The 24,596-nt window shown below is 40.8% G+C and overlaps 2 protein-coding genes across 3 annotated transcripts; one reads left to right on the top strand and one right to left on the bottom strand.

The window, feature by feature from the left end:
- Positions 1–133: 133 nt before the first annotated feature.
- LOC141914161 (vacuolar protein sorting-associated protein 4-like) lies at positions 134–4,897 on the top strand. Its single transcript, XM_074805427.1, has 10 exons — positions 134–188; positions 308–437; positions 1,647–1,758; positions 1,829–2,068; positions 2,383–2,536; positions 2,914–2,968; positions 3,480–3,706; positions 3,792–3,982; positions 4,189–4,265; positions 4,698–4,897. The coding sequence occupies exons 2-10, from the start codon at positions 363–365 to the stop codon at positions 4,821–4,823; spliced, it is 1,257 nt and encodes a 418-aa protein (XP_074661528.1). The 5' UTR covers positions 134–188; positions 308–362; the 3' UTR covers positions 4,824–4,897.
- Positions 4,898–5,944: 1,047 nt separating this feature from the next.
- LOC141913981 (paired amphipathic helix protein Sin3a-like) lies at positions 5,945–19,628 on the bottom strand. Of its 2 annotated transcripts, none has more exons than XM_074805215.1 (24): positions 19,539–19,628; positions 18,686–18,765; positions 18,387–18,598; positions 17,793–18,113; positions 17,032–17,230; positions 16,404–16,739; positions 16,225–16,329; positions 15,849–15,998; positions 15,541–15,576; positions 15,301–15,438; positions 15,138–15,224; positions 14,769–15,018; positions 13,678–13,892; positions 12,530–12,768; positions 11,713–11,896; positions 11,518–11,632; positions 10,935–11,042; positions 10,640–10,842; positions 10,240–10,423; positions 9,510–9,679; positions 9,232–9,414; positions 8,324–8,505; positions 7,557–7,755; positions 5,945–7,036 (listed from the first exon to the last, which is right to left on the bottom strand). In XM_074805215.1, exons 2-24 carry the CDS (start codon positions 18,707–18,709, stop codon positions 6,548–6,550), a joined length of 4,329 nt encoding a protein of 1,442 aa, XP_074661316.1. In that variant the 5' UTR covers positions 18,710–18,765; positions 19,539–19,628; the 3' UTR covers positions 5,945–6,547. The 2 variants fall into 2 exon arrangements, with proteins under 2 accessions (XP_074661316.1, XP_074661317.1); XM_074805216.1 differs by having other exon boundaries at positions 18,686–18,761; positions 19,539–19,622.
- Between the last annotated feature and the right edge of the window lie 4,968 nt (positions 19,629–24,596).

Here is a 24,596-nt window from a genome sequence, read left to right as displayed (position 1 = left end):
ATACTATTTTGAGTTAGACTGCATTCCTTCAAGTATAGATCCTAAGAAACTAAAAGTGTCCCACTTGCCCCTCGCCCTCTGAACGCCTCAGTTAAATGCATCATACCCCTAAATTCTGATACAAATCTTATTGACACAAAATCATGATTTTTCCACTGATTTAATTATCTTACAGATGCAGCTGAGTGGTAAACTATGGAATAATCTGATCAATATCAAATCAATTGCAGGATAAGAAATTAATCATTCAATTTCATAGCTTAAAGTTTTAGTTGGAATTCGCTTGAATTGTAACTGTACTTTTCAGTTTACAAAAAGCTGCAGTGGAAAGTCAGAAAACAAGTAACATTGACATCACAACGATGCTGAAAAATATCGAAAAAGGAAGTTCTTTAATTGCGGAAATAGATCGTTATGAAACGGATCCAATTTGTGTTGTAAGTTTATTGAAATATCTGTCAGTTTTATCAGTTTTCTCTTTGTAGGGTCTTCAACTATAAGTCTATATAACCTCAGTATAAAACTGGTCAAATATCTGTCAGTTTTCTATTTGTAATGAAGAGAACTGGTCTATAAGACTGTGTCCCTTCAACTATAAGTCTATATAACCTCAGTATAAAAACTGGTCAAATATCTGTCAGTTTTCTATTTGTAATGAAGAGAACTGGTCTATAAGACTGTGTCGCTTCAACTATAAGTCTATAACCTCAGTATAAAACTGGTCAAATATCTGTCAGTTTTCTATTTGTAATGAAGAGAACTGGTCTATAAGACTGTGTCCCTTCAACTATAAGTCTATATAACCTCAGTATAAAACTGGTCAAATATCTGTCAGTTTTCTATTTGTAATGAAGAGAACTGGTCTATAAGACTGTGTCGCTTCAACTATAAGTCTATAACCTCAGTATAAAACTGGTCAAATATCCGTCAGTTTTCTATTTGTAATGAAGAGAACTGCTCTATAAGACTGTGTCGCTTCAACTATAAGTCTATAACCTCAGTATAAAACTGGTCAAATATCTGTCAGTTTTCTATTTGTAATGAAGAGAACTGCTCTATAAGACTGTGTCGCTTCAACTATAAGTCTATAACCTCAGTATAAAACTGGTCAAATATCTGTCAGTTTTCTATTTGTAATGAAGAGAACTGGTCTATAAGACTGTGTCCCTTCAACTATAAGTCTATATAACCTCAGTATAAAACTGGTCAAATATCTGTCAGTTTTCTATTTGTAATGAAGAGAACTGGTCTATAAGACTGTGTCGCTTCAACTATAAGTCTATAACCTCAGTATAAAACTGGTCAAATATCTGTCAGTTTTCTATTTGTAATGAAGAGAACTGCTCTATAAGACTGTGTCGCTTCAACTATAAGTCTATAACCTCAGTAGAAAACTGGTCAAATATCTGTCAGTTTTCTATTTGTAATGAAGAGAACTGGTCTATAAGACTGCGTCGCTTCAACTATAAGTCTATAACCTCAGTATAAAACTGGTCAAATATCAATCAGTTTTCTATTTGTAATGAAGAGAACTGCTCTATAAGACTGAGTCGCTTCAACTATAAGTCTATAACCTCAGTATAAAACTGGTCAAATATCTGTCAGTTTTCTATTTGTAATAAACTGTTTCTGTTATTTGCTGACAGGCAGCTGTACAAGCTCTTAAAACCACATTGTTAAATCATAAAGAAATCTTGATGAGAAAATTGGACAGACTGAACCAACAGAGTTCTATGGACGTAAACCCTATTGAATCTGGTAAATAGAACCCGAGAAAAAAATCAATTTACTTCATTTTCATTTTATGATTTTCGATTCGAATTTTTAGATGAACTCCGACCCTTCTTGTGCGAAGATGTCGCGGGGAAAACACCCTCTGAATCGGCCGGGGATGTCGTCATGGAGACCGGTGAAAGCCAAATCGACCGAGACCGCCGTTTGTCAATCGAGCAGACGATCGTTAAAAAAGGCGAGGTCTCATTCGATGAGGTCGCCGGCCTCGACGAGGCTAAACAGACTCTCAAAGAGGCGATCATTGTACCGATTCAATTCCCTCATTTATTCACTGGTTTGTATTTGTATGATCCATTCTACAGCTTGCTCTGTTCAGTATTTATTGCTAACATTTGATTATTAAGCAAAATCCACAGTCGATGAATTAACAGCTTCTTCTGATAGTTTGGAAGTTTTCACGAAACTTCATCTTCTAAAAATGAAAAAAAAATGAAAGAAATGAAAAAAAATTTGTCAAAACTTTGCGGAACTGTCAGAAAATAAACTGTTACAAATCATCAACTGTGGGTTTTGTTCATTAACTCTGAAATACTAAGATTAACATCAGTATCTATCAGTTACTATTTGATTAATTTGTCTCATTTTTAGGAGGACGTAAACCATGGAAACGAATATTGTTGTACGGTCCGCCGGGTACGGGTAAAACACGTCTGGCTCGAGCGGTTGCTACGGAGATACGCTCGTGTTTCTACAGCGTGTCGAGCGCCGATTTATTGTCGAGTTGGTTCGGAGAAAGTGAAAAGTGAGCGCGACAGAAACAAAAAAGAATCCTAAATTCCTATAAATACGTAGCATTTAATCCAGAAAAATAGTTCATTGTTATTGTGTGGTGGTTGTCAGCCAGGTTGAGGATTTACCCCTAGGGGTGATACTTTGAACATCTATGGAGATATTCAATCCTTACAGATATTCAAGTTACCTATTTCCACAAGAAGTTAAAGTGGACCAATCAGTCACTGACAATTAAATATGTTGTCTAACCACTGTATTTATCTGGTCAACCTAAAAACCTTTCAGCTAATTTGTCTTTGACTTGACGCGAATGTAAATTCTCGGAAACTTTTTGACTGGTCTGCATTATATTGAAGTTAAATAGCTTTATCCGTTTATTTATTACAGATTGATTAAAGCGTTGTTTGCCCACGCGACCGGACGCCCTGATGACCATTCTTCAGTAAGTTATACAGGGTTTTAACTAAGGAATAAGAACCACTTGCCTGTGGGACAAGCAATCGGAAATTTTGCTTGCCCCACGTAGGCAGTCCATTGGTGGCAATCAACTGTTGTATCGGGTCAGAAAAAAGCTTTGCGACATATAATTGCGCCAGCCCATAGTGGACGAGTGATAATGATTACCTACTTGCCCTGATGGGAATATACTTGCCCCGGCAAATCGGACAAGTGCTTAAATCGGACCCTGTATACAATGTCTTCATTCTCTGCCTCATGCTCCAAATTATGAATCATCAAAATCACAATATCCATGAAGAAACAAAAAATGTAAAAACCCACAACTATTGAACGACAAAAAAGTTTATCAAAAATGATTGAAATATTTTATCAACATTTTCGACTGAAGGTGGAAGGAACATCCTGAAATATTTCTAGTATTTTAAATAAGCTTTTCTATAGACAATTATGGAATTTTACATTTATTGGTAAAACATGTTCTATTCGTCTTTAAGGTTATTTTCATCGACGAAATCGACAGTATTTGTCGCCAGAGAAATTCACGCGAGGAAGAATCGACGCGACGAATCAAAACCGAATTACTGAAACAAATGGAAGGCGTCGACAGTCACCAGGGCGGCGATACCGTATTCTTACTGTGCGCCACTAATTGCCCGTGGGAGCTCGATTCCGCTTTCATTCGTCGTTTTCAAAAACGAATCTACGTTTCGTTGCCAAATAGGTAGAAATATAAAAGTTTATAAAGATGAGAAGAGGTTTTCATAATTGATCCACTTCAAAAATTAATGAATGCTATCGTGTTTCAGAGAAGCGCGAATTCAACTGCTGAAAATTCACGATAAAAACAACGAATTGAATTTGACGGAGAAACAATGGAATCAGTTAGCCGATTTAACCGATGGTTACTCGGGTAGCGACCTGGCTAACGTGATGATGCAGGCATTCTTCAGCCCGATTCGAGAATTGCAAGCTTCTAATTACTGGCAGATGACACTTGGTAAGAGATCGATACCAAACCAAAACCGATCCGCAATATCGTCCATATATGTCATCAGATCTGTGTTTATATAGCCACTTTTAGATGACTGGCTCCATATCAAATTCCCCTTTGACATCATCAAATTCTCCACAAATTATATATTTCCTTTACTAAAGATTACAACAGTTGCGGTAATTTCCTTTCTATTTCATGTTATGTTTCAGATGGTTATTTTATACCAGTTGACCAGCCACTTGAAGGCAGTCTGAAAGCTAATCTACTTGAACTACCAAGAGACAAGGTATATTAACGCGCAGCCATTTAACAAACGGATCGAGTTTCTTTGGTAATCGGTTATTAATTGGGTTTGCGTGGTGCTGAAATTATTTTTCTCAACGATTACACATATATGCACGTGGTTGATTGTGCAATGATTTGTACTCACTTTCGATCATTCTGGCAACTTTAACAAAGACTTCAGTTCCCATAATACATTCTATAGTTGTCAGTAAAGGTGAATCAGCTTTGGTTTGTCCTCATTCTGATCATTCTTCTGTCAACCTTCAGTCACCACAATGAACTCATTTCTAAATACTGGGGTAATCCCTATCACATAACTAAATGTGCGTTCATCCATCTACATTTATTTGCAGTCATTCAAGTTTTAGTCTATATTTCCTCTGTAAATATCTACGAACATCGATGTATTCTATATTGTATTCTACATTTTCAGGTTAGAAGTCGATCGTTGAGTTTCTCGGATGTCACTGAAGCTATTCAACACACGGGTAAAACTGTCAGCAGCGAAGATATTCTAAGATTCAACGAATTTACCGATAAATTCGGCGTCAACGGATGATGCGAATAGACAAACTTATTCGATCCCAAGTTCCAATGCATTCCTGATGTTGCGTTTATATTGTTATGATTATATTTACAAAGAATTAAAGTTAAGTGTTTTGTTTTTGTTTTTAGAAATGTTTCAGTAGTTCTTTCTTTTCATATTCAATGTTGAATTTGGACCTAAGAGAGCTATTTTACATGGTATGGTTGTCTGACCTAGGACAGAGTTATTTCAAATAGATAGAGGTTGTCTGACCCAGGACAGAGATATTTCAAATAGAGGGTGTCTGACCCAGGAGAGAGCCATTTCAAATAGATAGAGGGTTTTTGACCCAGGACAGAGCCATTTCAAATAGATTGAGGGTTTCTGACCCAGGACAGAGTTATTTCAAATAGAGGGTGTCTGACCCAGGAGAGAGCCATTTCAAATAGATTGAGGGTGTCTGACCCAGGAGAGAGCCATTTCAAATAGATTGAGGGTGTTTGACCCAGGACAGAGCCATTTCAAATAGATTGAGGGTGTTTGACCCAGGAGAGAGCCATTTCAAATAGATTGAGGATTTCTGACCCAGGACAGAGTTATTTCATATTATGGATATGAACATATCTACACCAGGACAAGAATTATTTCATATAGATGCGAGCAAGTCGACACCAGGGCAGCGTTATTTAAAATATATATGAGAAAGTCTGACCCAATACAATAAACCCCAGTAGACAATTTAGTATCTGACTTTGAACCGAGCTTTGCCATATCTGAGGGTCTGAACTCGTCCAGTAGGACAGAGCTGGTTCGTGACTTGATTCGGTCAAATGTCTGGATTAAAAAAATAAAGATCCTCAAAAAAAAAAAAAAACTGAATTTCATAATTTTCATTTACGTAAGATTTAATATTTTCATTTCAGGTTTTTTTTTTTACAAGCCACCAGTCCATCAGTTCATCATAATCATTAGCGTGTAACCATCTGTAAATATATACAGGTCCGAACTATCGATTACTTTAACAATTGTTTATATTGAAAAAATATTTAGCACAAGACGAATAATGAAGAGAGAGAGAATAAAAACATTGTTGATTCGTTGATGAATCATTTTAACCCCCCCTCCCCCTCTCTCCTCTCTCCCCCTCTCTCCCCCTCTATACAAGTTTTATGATGATATTTTGAATGAAGAAATTCTCTAATTCATATTTTACAGCGTTTCCTCTCGATAAGATATTTACACGCGAATCTTTACGCCTTTTTTTTCTCGCCAAAATCAATCTCGAACGTCGAGGATCTGAATTCGATATTTCACGTGGACTCTCGACGCGGTCAGTTCGCGGTAGAGTTTAACCGGTATTAATTTTACGAAGCAAGTAAAGATTTCCGACTCAAGTTTTTTCTACAAATGCATCTCATTTAAACTCTCTCCGTATTTCAAATGAATTCAATTTCAATTTTAACTAGTTATCAAAAATAGTAGCGCAAATATTTTCAACTAACAAATAATTTTTAACCCATTATCAGTATTATTATTATTATTATAATAATTATTATTGATATATCTAAACTAATATAATTATAATGATGTTCTATTATTGCCGCTGATAGAAATGTCCGTTTTATATCCATTATTTTCAATGCTACAAAAACAATTATCGTATTTTTTTTCCGCCGCGATAAAAATCGGAATATCGAAACGATCCGAACGAGATTCCTTAAAAATCCATTAACAGCGCCGCCTGGTGTCCGTCGCGCTCATGAATCGGTCGTCGGGTTCGTTACGCTCTGTTCCGTCGTTACCGGCGCCATGGTCGGAGCAATCCACGCCACCGACGATTCAGCGGTCAGTTTGACAAACCTCGGCGTCGCGGCGTTATCCGTTTCCATAGGAACGGCCGCCGTCGTCGTGGATATCTCATCGGTGGTCGCGACGGCGGCGGGTGCCACTAATCTATCAGCGACGGCCATCGTGCTCGCGCTGCCCCCTAGTGGCAGCGGTATTTCCTCGTAATACTCGACGACGTAGCGATTAAACCGGTAATACGGAGATCGCGTTAAATCGTTGTCCGTTTTCAGCTCCGTTTTACACAATTTCAAATCGGCGGCGGCTGCCTCGTCGGCAGCGTTGCCTAGCAACCAGCTATCGGTGGTCGCCCTCATCTCCTCGGTAACGTTCGACATCAGCCACTTGTCGCACCACGAACGGAATTTATCGTGTAAATGCATCGATACTTTTTGATGAGACTAGTGAAAAAATAAAACAAGAAATAAAATTTGTGTCTGACATGGTGACAATTAAAACTTCATTGTTACTATGGTATTTATCCGCCGGTTATCTTTAAACATCTGGACCCAGTTCTACAGTTGTGAGTTAGAGTTAACTCTTGAGTTGAAATTAGTCCATTTCGAATGAATTAACTCTGAGTTAAATCTGAACTCAGAACTGTGGAACTGGACCCTTACGACCAACTGCAGCCTCTGATAATCGAGATCTTCTAACACACGCACCCATCCTGATGTGTAAGGAACCCCGAGAACCCGTGTTTAATGAACCCAATGAATGAACCTGTTTAATGAACCCGTTTAATGAACCCAATGAATGAACCTGTTAAATGAACCAGTTAAATGAACCAGTTGAATGAACCCGTGTTGAATGAACCTGTTTAATGAACCCGTGTTGAATGAACCTGTTTAATGAATCCAATGAATGAACCCGTTTAATGAACCCGTGTTGAACGAACCCGTTTAATGAATGAACCCTCACCTCTTGAGCTCGTTTCAGCGCGAGTCGTTTATATAAGAAACTCTCACTGTTAACGACGTAAACCATTTTAAATGAATTGACGTTGAATTTACACTCGGTGCTGCCCAACACTTGCATGTCGTTTTTACTCGGTGTTTTAACCGTCTCCGAGCCGTCGTCCCCTTTCTGTTTGTTGCGTTCGCGCCACTGACGAATATTCCTGTAACAACAGACAAAACATCCGTCAAATTCTATATTCCCTCAGTTATCCTCAATCTCCCGAGACCCCCTTAATCCGACCCGGCTAACCGGGAAATATTATTCCCAAATTGCAAGCCTCCATATGCTGAAGGGGCTATGCTTAAAGGGGCTGCATTTATTGTTTAGTGTATGACATCGTGATTGCTGTTGTAGCAAGGTTTTCAATCACCTCAAAAAATTTACTCTTAATTTTGGTATAATCTTCTGTTTTTCACATTAGCTCAATATATTTCATCGCAATTATCAGCATTGATAGAATATTCACATCGGGCGGGCGGAGGCATCCTCGCTTGCCAGGGGTCCGGTATCACTCCCGAACTCGCTTCCACCAGCCCCCTGGCCTCACGAGGCGTGAATTCATTACTGGCGCTGTTGCGCATGACGTCATATATCGATTTGCGAATAGATATTTCACCAGATATTTTATAAGGGGTAGCTGATTTTCAGAGGGGTGGAGATGGCTGCTCCTCTAAAACCTGTTGCGGATATCATTGAATTAAGTAACCGAGTAAATAATTGTACGATACCTGGGAAGGAATACCGGTTTCGTCGCGAGATGCTCCTTCAGTTCTGTCGGTATACTACTATCTACGGCGATGTATTTCTCGACGTACTCCGACCAGCGTTCGACCTCGACCTCGACCGGCTCGTCGCAATTCTCACTCTCCGTATCCAACAGTTCAAACGTGATTTTACACTCGTTTTTATACTGAAATCATCGAAACGCAAATCGTTCGTAAATTAATCGTGATAAATCTATACACGGCGAAATTTGTCATTTTTACATCCATCCCTCTGAAAATCAGCCACGCCAATAAATCAATTGAAACTGACTGAAAGAGAGAGGAGGAAACAGAAGAGAGAGGAGGAGAGAGATGGGCAAAGGGTGAAAGAGGAGAGTCAGACTTAGGAGAGGGAGAGAATGAAAGAGACACTTAGTGAGAGACAGATGAGAGGGAGAGAAGAGGGTAGTGAGAGATGAGAGGGAGAGAGAGAGGGAGAGATGAGAGGGAGAGATAGAAGGGGAGAGGGAGAGTAGTGAGAGGGAGAGATGGGAGAGGAGATGAGAGAGGGGAGATGAGAGAGATGAGAGGGAGAGGGGAGATGAGAGAGATGAGAGGGAGAGATGAGAGAGAGAGGGAGAGAGGAGATGAGAGAGGGGAGATGAGAGAGGGATGAGAGAGAGAGGGAGAGATGAGAGAAAGGGAGAGATGAGAGAGATGAGAGAGAGAGGGAGAGAGGAGATGAGAGAGGGGAGATGAGAGAGGGATGAGAGAGAGAGAGGGAGAGATGAGAGAAAGGGAGAGATGAGAGAGATGAGAGAGAGAGGGAGAGAGGAGATGAGAGAGGGAGAGATGAGAGGGATGAGAGGGAGAGGGAGACATGAGAGGGGAGATGAGAGTGAGGGGAGATGAAGTAGAACTCGTCAATTTACCGTTAACATTTTAAAACAGTTTTCATCCGACAGCATTTGTTCCGCTTTCCGCTGATAGGTGGCCTCGGCGGTCACGCGTTGATGCATAGTACCGATATAACCACCGGTGGCGTCCTCTTTTCTCTGCTCTTCGAACAACTCGGTTGCCTGGATACAAGCGTCGTCGCACACTATGTGTTGTAACTGAAATATTTCAAACGGATTATTGTTAGATATTTTGGTAGATGGTGGGAGGAAGATGGGGAGAAGGGGGAGGGAGAGGGGGGTTTAATACGCACCTGTCTGACAGCGTTCTGTACAACTTTATCCATTGTAAATGCAATATAAGCGTGAATTCCGAACATCTCTCTCAACTGATCCTCGTACAGATTTCCCTCCATGTTTCCGTCTAACAGATTCTTAACCATATCCAGAAAATACGGGTAATAATCTTCGGGTTCCACTTCACCTGAGAGAAAAACAGAGAGAAACTCAGAAATAAAATATGAGATCAGTTTTAAATAACTTCACGCAACTGTATAACTCAATAAACAGTTCAGTAAACCAAGAATCCTGCGTTTGATACTTATTCCCTGCTGGGTGTCTAAGGATTTCTGTGTAAATATTGGAAGTGAAGGCCCGGTAATTGCTGGGTCTAAAGCCCCAAACTTTTTGGTGTAAGGCCCACAATCTGGGGCCAGTTGCTCAAAAGTTGGGTGAAGATAACCAGTGGATAAATACCATAGTAACAATGAACTTTTAATTGTCACTTAGTCAACTATCACCTTGACACCTTGCTTACACCTGTGCAACCGGATACTAGGGAGTCCTATATAGATTAGGGGGAGGGGTGGTCCTAATCTAGTCAACTATCCACTGGTTAACTCTACACAACTTTTGAGAAACTGCAGCCCCTGTTTGGTCTAAAACTGCGGAACTGCTATGAGTTTAAGTCCCACAGTCTGCTCGGTGTAAAACTCGTAATGAAAGTGCCGGTATCTCTCTCAGGGATGGTGTAATTATACTAACTCGGTGCTTTCAGACGTAAAGCTATCGCCGTCGATTCTTTTCGTTCTCGTTTGTTGTGTTTTTCTTCGTGCGCTATTTTCGCTGCGTATTGATTTATCTTGTGAAGCCTCGTGCACAGAATGTGATGCAGTCGGAAAAACAAATACCAGTTGTTGTTGATGAAAAACAACGAGTACATATCATCCTGAAAAACAGAAAACAAATGTTTTTTGACTCTCTAACCAACTTAGTTCTAGAGCCAATCTAACAACTTAAGACCAGTCTTAAGATTTAAGACCACTTTTGGACTTAAGTCACAACTGTGCAACTGGCCCCAGCAGTATGAGACTGAAAGATAAGTTTCAGAACTGAATTCAGCTAAGACCGTTTTCAAATATAAGAATTGCTTGCCGGGTCTTACCGGTTGTTGATCGGTATCCATGGCGACCGAATCGCCGTCGCTATGACCGTTCATTATCGGTTGAGTTTCGTCTTTTTTCGCGTGCGTCTGCTCGGCGGCTCCACCTCGTCGTTTAACCGGTGCTGCCACCTGCTGCTGTGAGGAACTACGCCTGCTGCCGATGACGATGTCTTTACCGCCGTCGTTGAATTCGTCGTCGTCTTCTACAACAATGGAAACCATTAAACGTATAACGTTGGAGACGTTCGGATAAAAATTTTTTCATTTTCAAATTTCAAATTTGTAAATACGATACCTGGATCGGGCTCCTCGTCGCTGAGTTCTCCGCGAGGTGAGAAAAACAGATCAGGAATTAAATGTCGCAACAATTGTTTAATCTTCTGTTTGTCGTCTTTATGAATACCTTTAATAAACGGACAATATAATAAACGTTATTTCAGCAGATTGAGATGTCAGGGGAGGGAGGAGGGAGAGGGGTGTTTGAGGGGAGGGGGTGGAGAGTTATGAATACCTTTAATAAACGGACAATATAATAAACGTTATTTCAGCAGATTGAGATGTCAGGGGAGGGGGAGGGAGGAGGGAGAGGGGGGTTTGAGGCGGAGAGGAGAGGGGTGGAGAGTTATGAATACCTTTAATAAACGGACAACATAATAAACGTTATTTCAGCAGATTGGGATGTCAGGCGAGGGAGAAGGGGGTTTGAGGGGGAGGGAGAGGGGAGGAGGGAGGAAAGTTATGAATACCTTTAACAAACGGGAATTTAATCAATGAACATTATTTCAGCAGATTGAGTTGAGAGGGGGGTTAGAGGGGGAGACTAGAGGGGTTAGAGGGGGAGACTAGGGGGGTTAGAGGGGGAGGAGGGGGTACTGTACCTGTCTGTCGTTTCATGTGATGTATAACCAGATTCGCCACGTCGTCCAATAGAGTACGGTTCGGGTAGTTGAACACCAGGTGGCAGCCCGGCAATTCTTCATTCGATTCTTGTCTCTACAGAAAAATACAAGTTAATACGATCGTAATTTTTTTCCCCAGTTTTTTTTTTTCGTTTCGAAAGTTTAAATGAATACCTCGTCGTACGCAGCCTCGATCTCGTTTAATAAAGCTTTCGATCGTATTGATTTGATGTCGTTCTGTTTGAAATTGATGCCCTGATGATCCAGTGATTTCAGGTAGTACTTCTCGTTTTGCTCGCGCCATATTTTGTTGAAACCCCGCTGAGCCTCTCTCCATTCCTCCTCTTTTGCTTTCAACCTACAACAATTGATTACATGATGCTGACATCATAAGGGGAATATAGTAATGATGATGTCATAGGGGGAATATATAGAGTACTGATGATGTCATAGGGGGATATATAGAGTAATGATGATGTCATAGGGGAATATATAGAGTACTGATGATGTCATAGGGGGAATATATAGAGTACTGATGATGTCATAGGGGGATATATAGAGTACTGATGATGTCATAGGGGGATATATAGAGTAATGATGATGTCATAGGGGAATATATAGAGTAATGATGTCATAGGGGGATTTATAGAGTAATGATGATGTCATAGGGGGATTTATAGAGTAATGATGATGTCATAGGGGGATATGTAGAAATCATTCGTGGCCAGAATGTTAGTATGACAGAATAATGATGATGTCATAAGGGGATCTATAGAGTAATGATGATGTCAAAGTTTGATATATGGAGTAACAATGATGTCATAGGGGAATTTAAAGAGTAATGATCATCATAGGGGGATTTATAGAGTAACGATGATATCATAGGGGGATTTATAGAGTAACGATGATATCATAGAGGGATTTATAGAGTACTGATGATGTCATAGTTTGATATATGGAGTAACGATGATGTCATAGGGTGAAAGTTTACCTCCTGAGTACGAGCGGTACGGCTACGACCGGGTTTTTCTTCAAGCCGTCGATGATGTCCGCCGATTTATCCCCGTATATCCTCTGAATAGCTTTACGATGTAGGACCTCCGAGTTGCCGCCCAGCGAGTTGTCCAGACGGAATTTCGCCGCTTCCTCGTTCGACATCCGCTGCAGTTTTTTATGAACGGCTTCCAGAACGCGAATCGTGTTTAAATTCGTTTCTATGACGACGTCCAACTGTGAAAATGGAAATAAACGACTGAAATTTTAAACGATTCAAATTTTCCAACCGGCCACCTGGGAGAGTGTTACTGCGGCAATCGAGGATTGATACACTGATAACTTCTTCAACTCTCCACCAGGTGGCGCTAGCGTGCAGTACAGGGATATCAATGTTGCAATTAAATTGAAATATTATCATGATTTTCCTCTATTATTTATGACCCAGAGCAGACCACCTGATATCCCTAATTGTATATATTCAACAAAAACCCAAAATACATTCTTGCAAAACTGAGAGTAACTTTCCATCAAAAATAGTATATTCATTAAAAATGAACAAGAAATCTTTGATTCTGATATCGAATATCAGATATTGAAAATGAGAGATCTGATATATCTGATATTGAGAGTATTTTGATATTTTGGTCGAGAATGTGAGTTCTCGTAGTGAGGATATTATCCACTCGAAGCACTTGTCCTTGGATCTAGGGTCTGATACAGGGAGAGGCGGATCTAGGGTCTGATTCAGGGAGGGGTGGATCTAGGGTCTGATACAGGGAGAGGTGGATCCTGGGTCTGATTCAGGGAGGGGCGGATCTAGGGTCTGATTCAGGGAGGGGTGGATCTAGGGTCTGATTCAGGGAGGGGTGGATCTAGGGTCTGATTCAGGGAGGGGTGGATCCTGGGTCTGATTCAGGGAGGGGCGGATCTAGGGTCTGATTCAGGGAGGGGTGGATCTAGGGTCTGATTCAGGGAGGGGTGGATCTAGGGTCTGATTCAGGGAGGGGTGGATCTAGGGTCTGATTCAGGGAGGGGTGGATCTAGGGTCTGATTCAGGGAGGGGTGGATCTAGGGTCTGATTCAGGGAGGGGCGCGTCCCTCACATATTTCCTAGGACAGAGGTTCGGGGTTTATATCACTCACCTCGAAGCGTTCGTCCTCGCAGCGATAGATGTGTTCCTCGTACTGAGTTTTACGCGAGGTGACAAACGTAGAATCCTCGGACCACGACGGAAACGACACCCATGTGTCGTTCAACACGTCTTTACACAGTAACGTACGTCCCGAACATTTCGGTTGTTGATATGTTTTCGGTAACGCGCGGTAACTCGCTCCGTAACGTTTACAGGTCGCATAATCTAAAAACGATTACAACAATTACAATTTACAGGTCGCGTAATCTAAAAACAATTACAACAATGTTACAATTTACAAGTCGCGTAATCTAAAAACAATTACAACAATTACAATTTACAGGTCGCGTAATCTAAAAACAATTACAACAATGTTACAATTTACAAGTCGCGTAATCTAAAAAAAATTACAACAATGTTACAGTTTACTGACGTTCGTGAAAATTTCAGGGATTGATAACAAGTTATTCCTGGATGAAGGAGTTTTCAAGGAGAGAATTTCAAATTTAGAGGAAGTATCTGCATCACTTTTAAATCCCAATTACTGTAGACTCCTCATAAATGGGTAATTTGCTCATCTTTGTAAACCGTTTATTCTGTGGTTTTATAATCAAATGTTTATACTAAACTCTTTTTCTAATTACAGGGTGCCTACAGATCAGTCATTCCTGGATAGAGGAAGCGTCTGCATCACTTTCAAATCCCAATTACTGTAGACTCCTCATAAATGGGTAATTTGCTCATCTTTATAAACCGTTAATTCTGTGGTTTTATAATCAAATGTTTATACTAAACTCTGCTTCTAATTACAGGGTGCCTACAGATCAGTCATTCCTGGATAGAGGAAGCGTCTGCGTCACTTTCATATCCCAATTACTGTAGACTTCACCATAATAAGTACTGTTTATCTCAGTAAACCATTAATTTCAGTGGTTTTATAAGTATATGTTTATACTAAACTCAGCTTATAATTTGACACACTTTACAGCATGCCCGTTATTCAACACACTGGGCTAAAAATTTTCAAATTATCTCATTAACATTTTCGCGTATCCATTAGTCAGCATTGAAAGGGTTTTAACCGAGGAGCAAATAACGAACCTATCTCCATGGCGAGGTCAGTGTTGATGCGTTCTTTCATAGTAACGGCCTGCGGTATCGGTTCGATCAGCGCGCCCGACTCGCGATAACCGAGGAAATCCTTAAACCATTTAAACAACTCGGGGAACCTCGCGAGAAACGGATGAACGAGTGACACGAGTTCGATACGAGAGATCACCTCCTGGTTGAACAGCACGAGGCATCGTAGGAAGTTCTCGTAGACTTCTTGATTGCGCAACGCTTTCCGTACCTGCAAAATATACAACGCAATTTTCAAATCTTTGGTAATAATTTGACTAATTCTGAGTTTTCCGGGTTTTTTTTCTGATTCCCTGCGTTTTCCTGGATTTTGATGAAATTCTAACTTACCTTATCGAAAAACGCGTATTCGTTGAGAGTTCCGTATTTTCCCGCCTCGGAAAGTGAAATATCCTTCAACGGTCCCGTTTTCGGCTTCTGAAGAGAACAATTTCGCGATCGATTAATACAACAATAAACAAATCGGTAACCACGCCGACAGACCTCGACTGACCTTCGGAAGAGGTCCACCTCCGGGCTGACGACGTATATGACCTTTATGCTGCATCTTTCCGCCGGAGAATCCCGGTTTTTTAATCGTGCTCGAGTGATCGTTACGCATTCCAAATCCGGAATCCATTTTCATGCTCGCCTGAAAAATATTAAACATCGTTCATGAAATCCAACCTTTTTTTTCTTCCAAGACCTGCTCCGCCCCCCGAACAACTCCCGAAATAATCCGGTTATAACGTACCCTTTTAGATACCATACCATGAGCTTCAGGAAGTAACTAAAATAAAACATATTTTAAATTTATTTTCTACCATATCTCACTCAGGTTGCCAATTCCCGTTTACGAAATTCCCCGAAAAGTCCGCGGTGTTGTGAGGTTTTCCCAGGCCATCAACAAACTTAGAGAAACAACTCACTTCTCGAATTTTAATGTTCCACCATATCTCTTTCTGTCGAGTCTTTCCGGGGATATCCTGTCTCACCCGACCCCTACTGTAAACAATCTTACATATGACCCACTGGTCGCAGTAGAATATTTACAAAACGTACCATTTTACTGACGAAAGCAGCTCCGTTTGCATCCGGTAAAAACTGTCCGAACTCCGACAGTAAATCCTCCTGATTCTGGAACAGTTTCGCGACTTGCGAATAAACTTCCGTTTCGGTCAACGGTTTATAACCGGGTTGTACCATTCCCTGCTACAAATACAACAATCACAGAACAGGTCATTGGTGAGTCAGTTGTTTGTCAGTAAGTTGGGTGAGAAAACCAACAAGGTAATACTAAGGAGAGGGAGAGGGTGAGGGAGAGGGAGGGAGGGAGAGAGATAGAGAGAGGGGGAGAGAGAGAGTGAGAGAGGGGGGGAGAGAGAGAGAGAGAGAGAGAGAGAGAGAGAGAGAGGGAGAGAGAGAGAGAGAAACTCACCACTGTTCGTCCATGAACATCTTTCAAATTGCGTTGCTCTTTTTGATACGTGTGCAAAATCTCCAGGAACGCCTTGTAAATTTCAGGTTGCCCTTGGAAACGATTCTAAAACGAACAATCGCCGAAAATCAATAATTCCGCCGATCATTTCTTCTCGTTCGTGCGTATTATGAATTTACCTTGATTTTATTGACGTAGTTGATAGCGTGGTTGAATTCGACGGGTTGAGTCGCCGGCTGCTGCTGCTGCTGTTGCTGCTGTTGTGATTGTTGTTGCTGCGGTGTTTGTTGTTGTTGCGTTGCCGCTAGTAACGGTAATTGTTGCTCGCGCGCGGCAACCGTCGGTAAATCCTGATTGCCGCTCACCGGACCGCCGCCGCCGCCACGTGAGTGGTGATACGAATGATGCATACCGGTGGCTATAGGTGGCGCTACGACCGACGAAGATGGAGTGACGTGTTGTTGCTGCTGCGGTGTCGGCACGGCGACCGGGGCTGCAGATATATTACTCACCGGCTGCAAATCAAAATGAAAAGAAGTTTAAATAAATTCAATAATGATGCAGGGTGTCCGCAAATTTCCACCCATTTACAAATCCCATGAGTTTTTCACGTGATTACACAAAATTTCCCTGAATGAATCTTTAGACAAATTTCTAGGTTTAAAAAGTTACAATTCATTCATTTTTCCTTGAATCGCGTTTTGATAAAGAAACACAATCAATTAGCATTATTTGTATTTCCTGAGTTTTACAGGTTTTTGGTAAAATTTTCAAATCCCGACGCGACGAGAGACCGATAGAACTTACCATCGGAGTTCTGTTGGTATCTATGCCGACCTGCGAAACGTTGATGACCTGTTGACCCGGTTGATGGACACTGATCGTATCGTTCGAAGTGACCTCGATTTTATAACCGGGCGGCAGAAACGTGTTGAACCCGACGATTAAATCCGGGTGGCCTTTGAATAGATTCGATACTCTGTTGATTACTCCGGGAGTATCTATCCTGTAAGAATTATAATACTGTATCAGTTTAATCCGGGGGTAGGGCATGTATCAGTTTACACGATTCTAAAGAGTATCTTCTCGAGATACGAGATCCTACATTGTCAGTACCCCACACTCAGTTTACAATGTCAGTTTGAAGTTTCTAAGAAACAGTTACATTAAATCGAACACCTTCTATGGGTTTTATGGGGGCCGCCCCATAAATTTTAACATCATATGAAATATACGCCGGCCCAAAGGAATTAGAAAATTCCACCAAAATTAAGCTTAATCTTCACTAGTTTTTGGGGTGATTGAAAGCCTTGCTACCTCAGCAGCCCGGAAGTCATACACTTAACTATGAATACAGTCCCTTTAAAAATCCAGTACATGTCGGGATCATTTCAATTTTAAGATTCCCAACAGGATCCCAGCATATGGAGACCGAGAACTTGGTGAAATCAACGGGATAAATTCGTTTCAATTTTAAGAATCCCGACAAAAATATCTAATTCCCTCTCCGCACAATGGCGCCAAAAATTCAAACCCTGAAAAGTGAAATAAGCGCGCGTTAAACTCACGTTTGAGATTTGAACTCTTTCATAATGTCGAGGAAGTCGTTGTAAACTTGAGGCTGATTGCCGAATTGTAGTTTAACCTGATCGAGATAAGAGAGGGCGTCCTCAACCTTCAGCCGTTGGAACTGCTGCTGTTGTTGTCCCTGAGTCGTCGTAACCGCCGCCGCTGACGCGGGTGTCGCCATGCCGACTACGGCCGCGTGCGTCTGTTGACCGGTGGCTACCGTCAGTCCGGTCGCGGGTACACCCGGCGGTAACGATCCACCGCCGCTAGGGGGAGCTGCTGATTGCGTGGAGTGTTGCTGCGGTGCGTGGGCGTTGATACTGAAAGGAACATTTTCGAAAATGAATAGCTTCAATTGTTTACAGTGTGATCACTTTTATTTCACTTTCCCTGACTTTCCCCTGACACACGCGTTGTTTTCCCTGACTTGATCTGCTTAGAGTTTAATCAATTAACACCAGTCAAATACGTAAAACATAGACGGAAACTGTTTGGTTTTACGCACAATCTAACAATCTGAACAAATTTCCCTTACTTTTCCCTGAACTGGGGAATTCGATTTTCAGATTAACCCCAAACTCGGTCGAACTTACGGAAATGTCGTCACTTGACCCTGAAACTGAGCGAGATTATTCGCCATGGCGACGCTAGCCGACGTCACGCTCGGCGGTTCGGTCTGTTGACTGTGAGCGGCTGCGACTAACGCTTCGGGAAAACGCTGCGAGGTGGCGCCACCGGTGTTCGGCGGTAGTATCGCGCGAGGGTACATCGCTCCGCTGCCCGCTAACACGTTTAATCCTCCCTCCTAAAATACAACAATCCGTTTTTATTCTATCGCTAGGCAACAATCTGCGTACTCTCCGAGATTACCGAATTCTTTTTTGGTTCCTACCTTTTCATCTAGAGGGCGCTGCATCGTGAAGATCTAACAATGTTAGATTATTTTGCTATTTTTTCTCTACCAAAATCTGTCTAATAGAGAAAAACCTGAATCAGTCAAATTTAAAGTAGAAAAAGGAATCGTAGACCCTGGAAGAGAGGCAAAGCAAGTATTTTTTCTAACGATCGTCAGGCCATCGACAGCCATTTACTTTCATCATGTAACCCAATCGTTGGTAGTAAGCTTTCATAATCGAACGGGCTTAAAATTATCCAATCGTGAAACTATAAACGGCAGTCAGATTACTGACACAAAGTCAAACATTGCGCCAGTTAAACAAACAAGAAATTTGAACTGGAGCCAAAAATGACAAAAAAACGAAAAAGGACCAACAAATATTCGAATTAAAGCAGGAATTCGATCAGGGTTGTAAAATTACCAGGTGCTAGCACGATTCGAGAAGTGTTTGAAAAGTCGAGGGGGTCTAGAGTTTCGCGGAAACTGGAACATCACCCGAGAATGAACCGAGGAAGCAACAACAAGAAATAGTCGAAATCCGAAGGGGAAAACGGGCCGAATTTCGGCGAGCTTTCGAGTAAAAAACTGCCCGATCACTGATTTCTAATCTATGATTAACGTAGATTTAGATGACGATAATAGTTTATGAATTGAGGGTCTGGACAGCGGTAAATTTCAGTAGAAAAAACAGCGAATTTCGAACGCTAGCAGACAGCGTAATAACGATAAACAACCAATTCGATTCAAAGTTTAACGGACGATCATCGAAAAATGGCGCCTCCAATCAATAAAATATTTTCATCGATCAATAGTCTAGATATTCAAGAATAACAAGTTGAAATCTTACCTTTTTGTGATAAACGATGTTCGTAAAATCGCCAGATTTCCAAAGATCTGTCAACACAAAAGCGTCTATCGATATATCGCTCGAAATGGCGACGCGTGACGTCACGCAGTTTCCCCGACGGGCTCCGACCAATCACAGGCCGAGCTGTGACATGTAAACAGTTCACACGCGCATGTGACATGTAAACAGGTCACATGTAAATACGAGCACGTGTTATCCGTAAAGTAAGGACATGAACCAGAGAAGGCGCCATTAGTTTGACGGGTAGAGGGTTCGAATCCCAGAATTTCGTCGGGCAAATTTCGAATTTAATCAACAATTACGGTCGTCAGGAAATTTTCCTCTCAATCTCTTTCCTCTTATCAATGGACGGTGAGGATTTGCGTAGCACCAATTTTCGCCACGGAGGGTTTTCCTTGAGAGATATCAGTTCCATGGTTGGGTGGAGGTGCCGAGATACTGTCCATGGTCGTGTTGAGGACTATGGCGTTCCTTTCCATGGTCGGAGGGTTAAGTTGGTGAAGATGCTCTGAATGGGGGTAAAATGATGTTCCTTTCCTTTCTATGATAGCGAGGTTTGAAATAAGGGACAAAAAGCGCAGACAAAACAACTGAATTTCATAAGACATAAGTATTTTATTTTTCCAAAAATGATTTTCATAAATGCTATTCGAAAGTTTTTATTTGATAAAAATACATAAACATTTTTATAGATCATCACAGCTTTTTACAGAGTGCATATAAATATCATAATCATCATAGACAATTTTAATTATTTTATACTTACTCTTTCTTGACCATTGTTTGAGAAGGGTCCAATCAGGCTCAGCAGGTAAGCATTCTCATCCAGACCTATCAAATATAACGATGATCTGAGTTGAGAAACATTTTAAAAAATGTTCAAGTCGAATAAAGCAATATTGGATTTCGTAGATTGTACTTACCACTAACACTTTGAGGGTCGATTCCTTCATTAACATTTTTGTTCTAATTCAATAAATCGTTCTATAAAATTGGCTCGAATTGTTTTCCAGTTATTTTGAGTTCAAAAGGAAGGTATTGCTTTCGTTAAATTGGAAGCATTATTCCCAAAAAGCTTAAAGTATTAAGGTCGAAAAAAGGTCTAATTTATAGTCCGGACTAGATTGGTTCTAAGGATAATGTTAGGCCTGGTTTTATCGGTTTCATTTGGTGTCAAATTGGGTTTCAAAATTCACCTCGAAATCTTTCCATCAAGTTGGTTGCAGTGACATTAATTTTTCAGTCACTAATTCTGATCTCCAAACATTTTTTTTGTCGCCAAAAAGTTGATAAACCTTTTCTTCAGAAGAAAATTTCCATTCCAAATTTTTTCTTCAATAGATTTCTTTTGGATGACAAGAACTGTCTTTTCTTCGCTGGTTTCGGTATTTGTTTTCTCTTTAATTGGCTGCCACATCAAACCAGCACGGGTAGAATTAGACGCCAAACATGGGAGATTGCAAGTTATCTTCAATCATTTCATGAATCACGGCCTCCGGATCAGTTCAGCGAATTGGTTTTCAAAGAATTGTCAACACATTTCAAATAATCTCCGGAAAGTTGTTGAAATTGAAGTTGTCTTGGTTGGTTTTTCTCAATTTTAGAACCAGGTCGGTTGAGTTAATTGGCTTCTTCAAAGATCTAATCAAAAGTTGAAGAATTCACAAGTTCACTTTATTCTGTCAATTGGCTGCCAGGTCAGTTGTACGAATTGGCGATCGAAATATCTTTATCGCATCAGCAGTTCACAAATTTAACTTCAGATGGCGCTGTTTAATGGCGATTGCGGCTCCAAATGCAATCTTTTTTTTTTCACACAATTCAAACCAGCGTAAATTTTTGAATCCAGACTGTTTTTGAATTGGTCGATTGTTTTTCTTCCGGAAAAAAATTAGACTTCAATAATTGTCGAATAAATTGCGGCTCCAAAAGCGATCGGAACTGAATCCCGAACATCTCAGTTCCAATTATCGTGTTTCAGACTCCAAACATCTTTTTCACATTGAGATCCGAGAGCGGATTGCGACGCCAAAATGCAATCAAGATTTGGTGCTCCAAACGTCATCGTAGAAATTGAAGAAATTGGTCTTCGATGAATTCGTAGGCGGGAAGAGTTTTAGGGGAATACAGTAGATTCTGTGTCGTAAAGATTTAAGGATTTGTTCCAGTGGTTTTAAGTAGAAGTCTACTGTATCGCGTAGTAGGAATTTTCAGCTCAGTTACACCTTAATTTTCGAAATAAAAACGCAAGCATCGGAATTCTGGTATTACTCGTCTCGGGCTCTGGCGGTTTTGGAAATCAACTGGAATCTTGCGCTTTCAAATAGTCCACAAATACTAGTAGAGCAGGTGTAATCGAAGAAAGTTTGATTGACAGGCGGACGGACGGACAGACGGACAGGTGGGCGGAGCTTGAAAACCGGATTCCGAGAAAAATCAGAAACCGGTTTTCGTTAAGCTTCAAAAAACGATTAATTAATTACAACATTTAATAACAACCCGAAATAAAAAAATCAAAATCCTGAATTTGAAAATCGACTAAAAATCCAAAACTAGCCACATTTTTTTTCTCCATCCAGATTCATAAAAACCAACGTGGATTTTTTTTTATTTTCAATTTTTGCAGATTTACAGTACGTTCAATAGTAATAGGTCAATATTATTTTGGATATTTTGTTTCGCTTTAGAAGAGTAAAATTATAATAATTAATTATGATAATGTTATGATAATTATATTCGCGTTTTCTTTTCGAATATTCGTAGCTGTCGTGTTTTTTTTATGTTTACCACTAGGGTGCGCCGGGGTGCCGCCAGGCTTCAACGCGGAGGCAGGAATTGGAATCCAGACATGACGATGGTCTCTCTCTCCTCCCAAATACATCTAATTCATAATTGGTTAATATAATACACAGAGCCACCTAGCGAGCAGGAACAAAACCGAATAACCCACGGAATTTCAGTCGCCAACTTTGCGAAAAATAATTTTTTTGGGGGGAAAAATTTAACCATCAAAAAGTTACGTTTTCTTTTCGAAACAAGTCCATCGCCGGTTAACGCGGGGACGTTCCTGTCGCTACGGCGACTACTTCAAATCCAATAACAACGTCGGTTTATATTTTTTTTTTTAAGTTTTGGACCGAACGTTTTTTTTTGTCATAAATACATAATTAATTCAATACGAGGCTTAAAAACGACGCGAATTCTCTCGCACGCATTCACACGATCGGACGACGAAGACGCCACCTAGCGTCAGCGGTTCGAACTAATCATTTTACCACGTTAGAATTTTTTTATAAACCGGTCGCGGTGGATTTAATCGTTTTTGTTTTTTTTACTTGTATGATTTTTTTTTTATAACGTTTTTCGCGTTTTTCATCCGTAGCACAAAAAATATTATTCTCATCTCTCATCAGTATAAAATACACGTTACATGATAAACATTTACACGCATAGCGAATGGAGTTCAGTAACCGGTAGCAGCGAGTCCCGCTGCCGTTTATAATCAGAGAGTTTGTAGCAGTTAGACCGACGCTGAAGTCGGGGCTCTTATGCCACCGAATTCCGATAAATCCTTCCGAAAATATCAGTTAAAGAAACTTTAAATTTCAGAATTGTTCCGTGGAAATATTATTATCCCCGGGATCAAATTGAGTCCAGAAAGTTGAGTCCTGAGTTTTCGTTCAGGAAATAAATCGTTCCAAAAATAAGCGCTATTTCGTCAAACTGACAACAAACCCAAAGGTTGCGGTCGTTCGAAAGTTGTTAACCAGCGCATAGTTGAGATAGTGACAATTAAAAGTTCATTGTCACTATGGTATTTATTCGCCGGTTATCTTTTAATCAACTTTTCGGCGCCAGCAGTCACCGTTTACGATCGAGCCGTCGATGAGTAACTCGTCGGAAGGTGGCGCTGTTCGACGCCGGGGACTCGCTACCGCGATTAGTAAAATCCATCGCGTTATTCTAATAAAAAAAAAAAAAAAATGCGTCGACACAGATCTTCGGACGACGATCGTCCGTCGAAAAAAATTCGTCGACACAGATCTTCGGACGACGATCGTCCGTCGATACATTCGTCGTTACAACTTAAAGAAACCGATCACATCAGTTTAAAAAAACTACCGATTATTTATAAAACGATGATATGTGCGCGAACGCGCGCGCGTCGTCGCAGCGTGTTTCACGATCCTCCCGCTCGTCGTCGTCGCGCGGCGGAAAAAAGAAAAAAAAAATACTACCGTAACAAAAACAAAATCTTCTGTTGAACACGTACGGAAAAACGAATCGAAATAAATATCGAAGAACGAACGCGACTCGTCGGGTGAAATGATGATTATATACAGCAATAGAGGGCGTTGTATACGGCGGAAGCGTTGTTGAACTATGTATACAGACCTGCCACCTGGTGGGGTCAAACATACTCTATCCGCGTTCGGTAAAGATTGATATTCGCTCGAACTGAAAAGTTTAAATTTAATCGAAGCGGTTATCGACGAACTACTAGCGCCCCCTAGTGAGGGCCCTAGCTCGTAACAGAATCAGAATGATCGCGAGTAGAATTCGTTTTTCTTTACGTTGACGGATCCCGAGTCAAACCCCATTGAATCATTTATTACTAACATTGATAACAGATGATCTGTTATCAATGATCAATCTGGGCCCAGTTTCACAAACAGGATTAAGGCCTAAATTGATTTAAGATAAACTGAAGATACCATAGTAACAATAAATTTTTAAATGTCACTATGTCAACTATCCACTGGTTTAACTATATCAACTTTTGAGAAACTGGCCCCTGATCTACAACACGCGCGAGTAGAATTTGTTTGTTTTTCTTTATACATCGTACAGATCCGAGTCAAACCCTATTGAATAATTAATCGCAGTCATTGATAACAGATCAGTCTACGGTACAACAACACGCGCCGATCCCCTCGCTCACATCTCGAGTTCTCTCATCATCGATAACCCGTGATTCTCTCAAACAACCGAGAATAAACACGACGACGCAGTCCGCGTTTTTATGAGTCGCATGAA

This window comes from Tubulanus polymorphus, chromosome 12 (genome assembly GCF_964204645.1).
Source record: "Tubulanus polymorphus chromosome 12, tnTubPoly1.2, whole genome shotgun sequence".
NCBI classification, from domain to species: domain Eukaryota; kingdom Metazoa; phylum Nemertea; class Palaeonemertea; order Tubulaniformes; family Tubulanidae; genus Tubulanus; species Tubulanus polymorphus.
Note: the sequence above shows the minus strand (reverse complement) of the source record. Positions and strands in the feature narration are given on the sequence as shown.

What these genes read in the sequence shown, in the direction of transcription:
- LOC141914161 (XM_074805427.1), top strand. Translation starts at nt 363, where the DNA reads ATGCTGAAAAATATCGAAAAAGGAAGTTCTTTAATTGCGGAAATAGAT. An exon ending in GCCCTGATGACCATTCTTCA is followed by an intron (nt 2,969 to 3,479) that starts GTAAGTTATACA and finishes TTCGTCTTTAAG; the next exon opens with GTTATTTTCATCGACGAAAT. An exon ending in TTGAACTACCAAGAGACAAG is followed by an intron (nt 4,266 to 4,697) that starts GTATATTAACGC and finishes CTACATTTTCAG; the next exon opens with GTTAGAAGTCGATCGTTGAG.
- LOC141913981 (XM_074805215.1), bottom strand. Translation starts at nt 18,709, where the DNA reads ATGCAGCGCCCTCTAGATGAAAAG. An exon ending in ATACCAACAGAACTCCGATG is followed by an intron (nt 16,740 to 17,031) that starts GTAAGTTCTATC and finishes TTTGATTTGCAG; the next exon opens with CCGGTGAGTAATATATCTGC. An exon ending in ACTACGTCAATAAAATCAAG is followed by an intron (nt 16,330 to 16,403) that starts GTAAATTCATAA and finishes TGTTCGTTTTAG; the next exon opens with AATCGTTTCCAAGGGCAACC.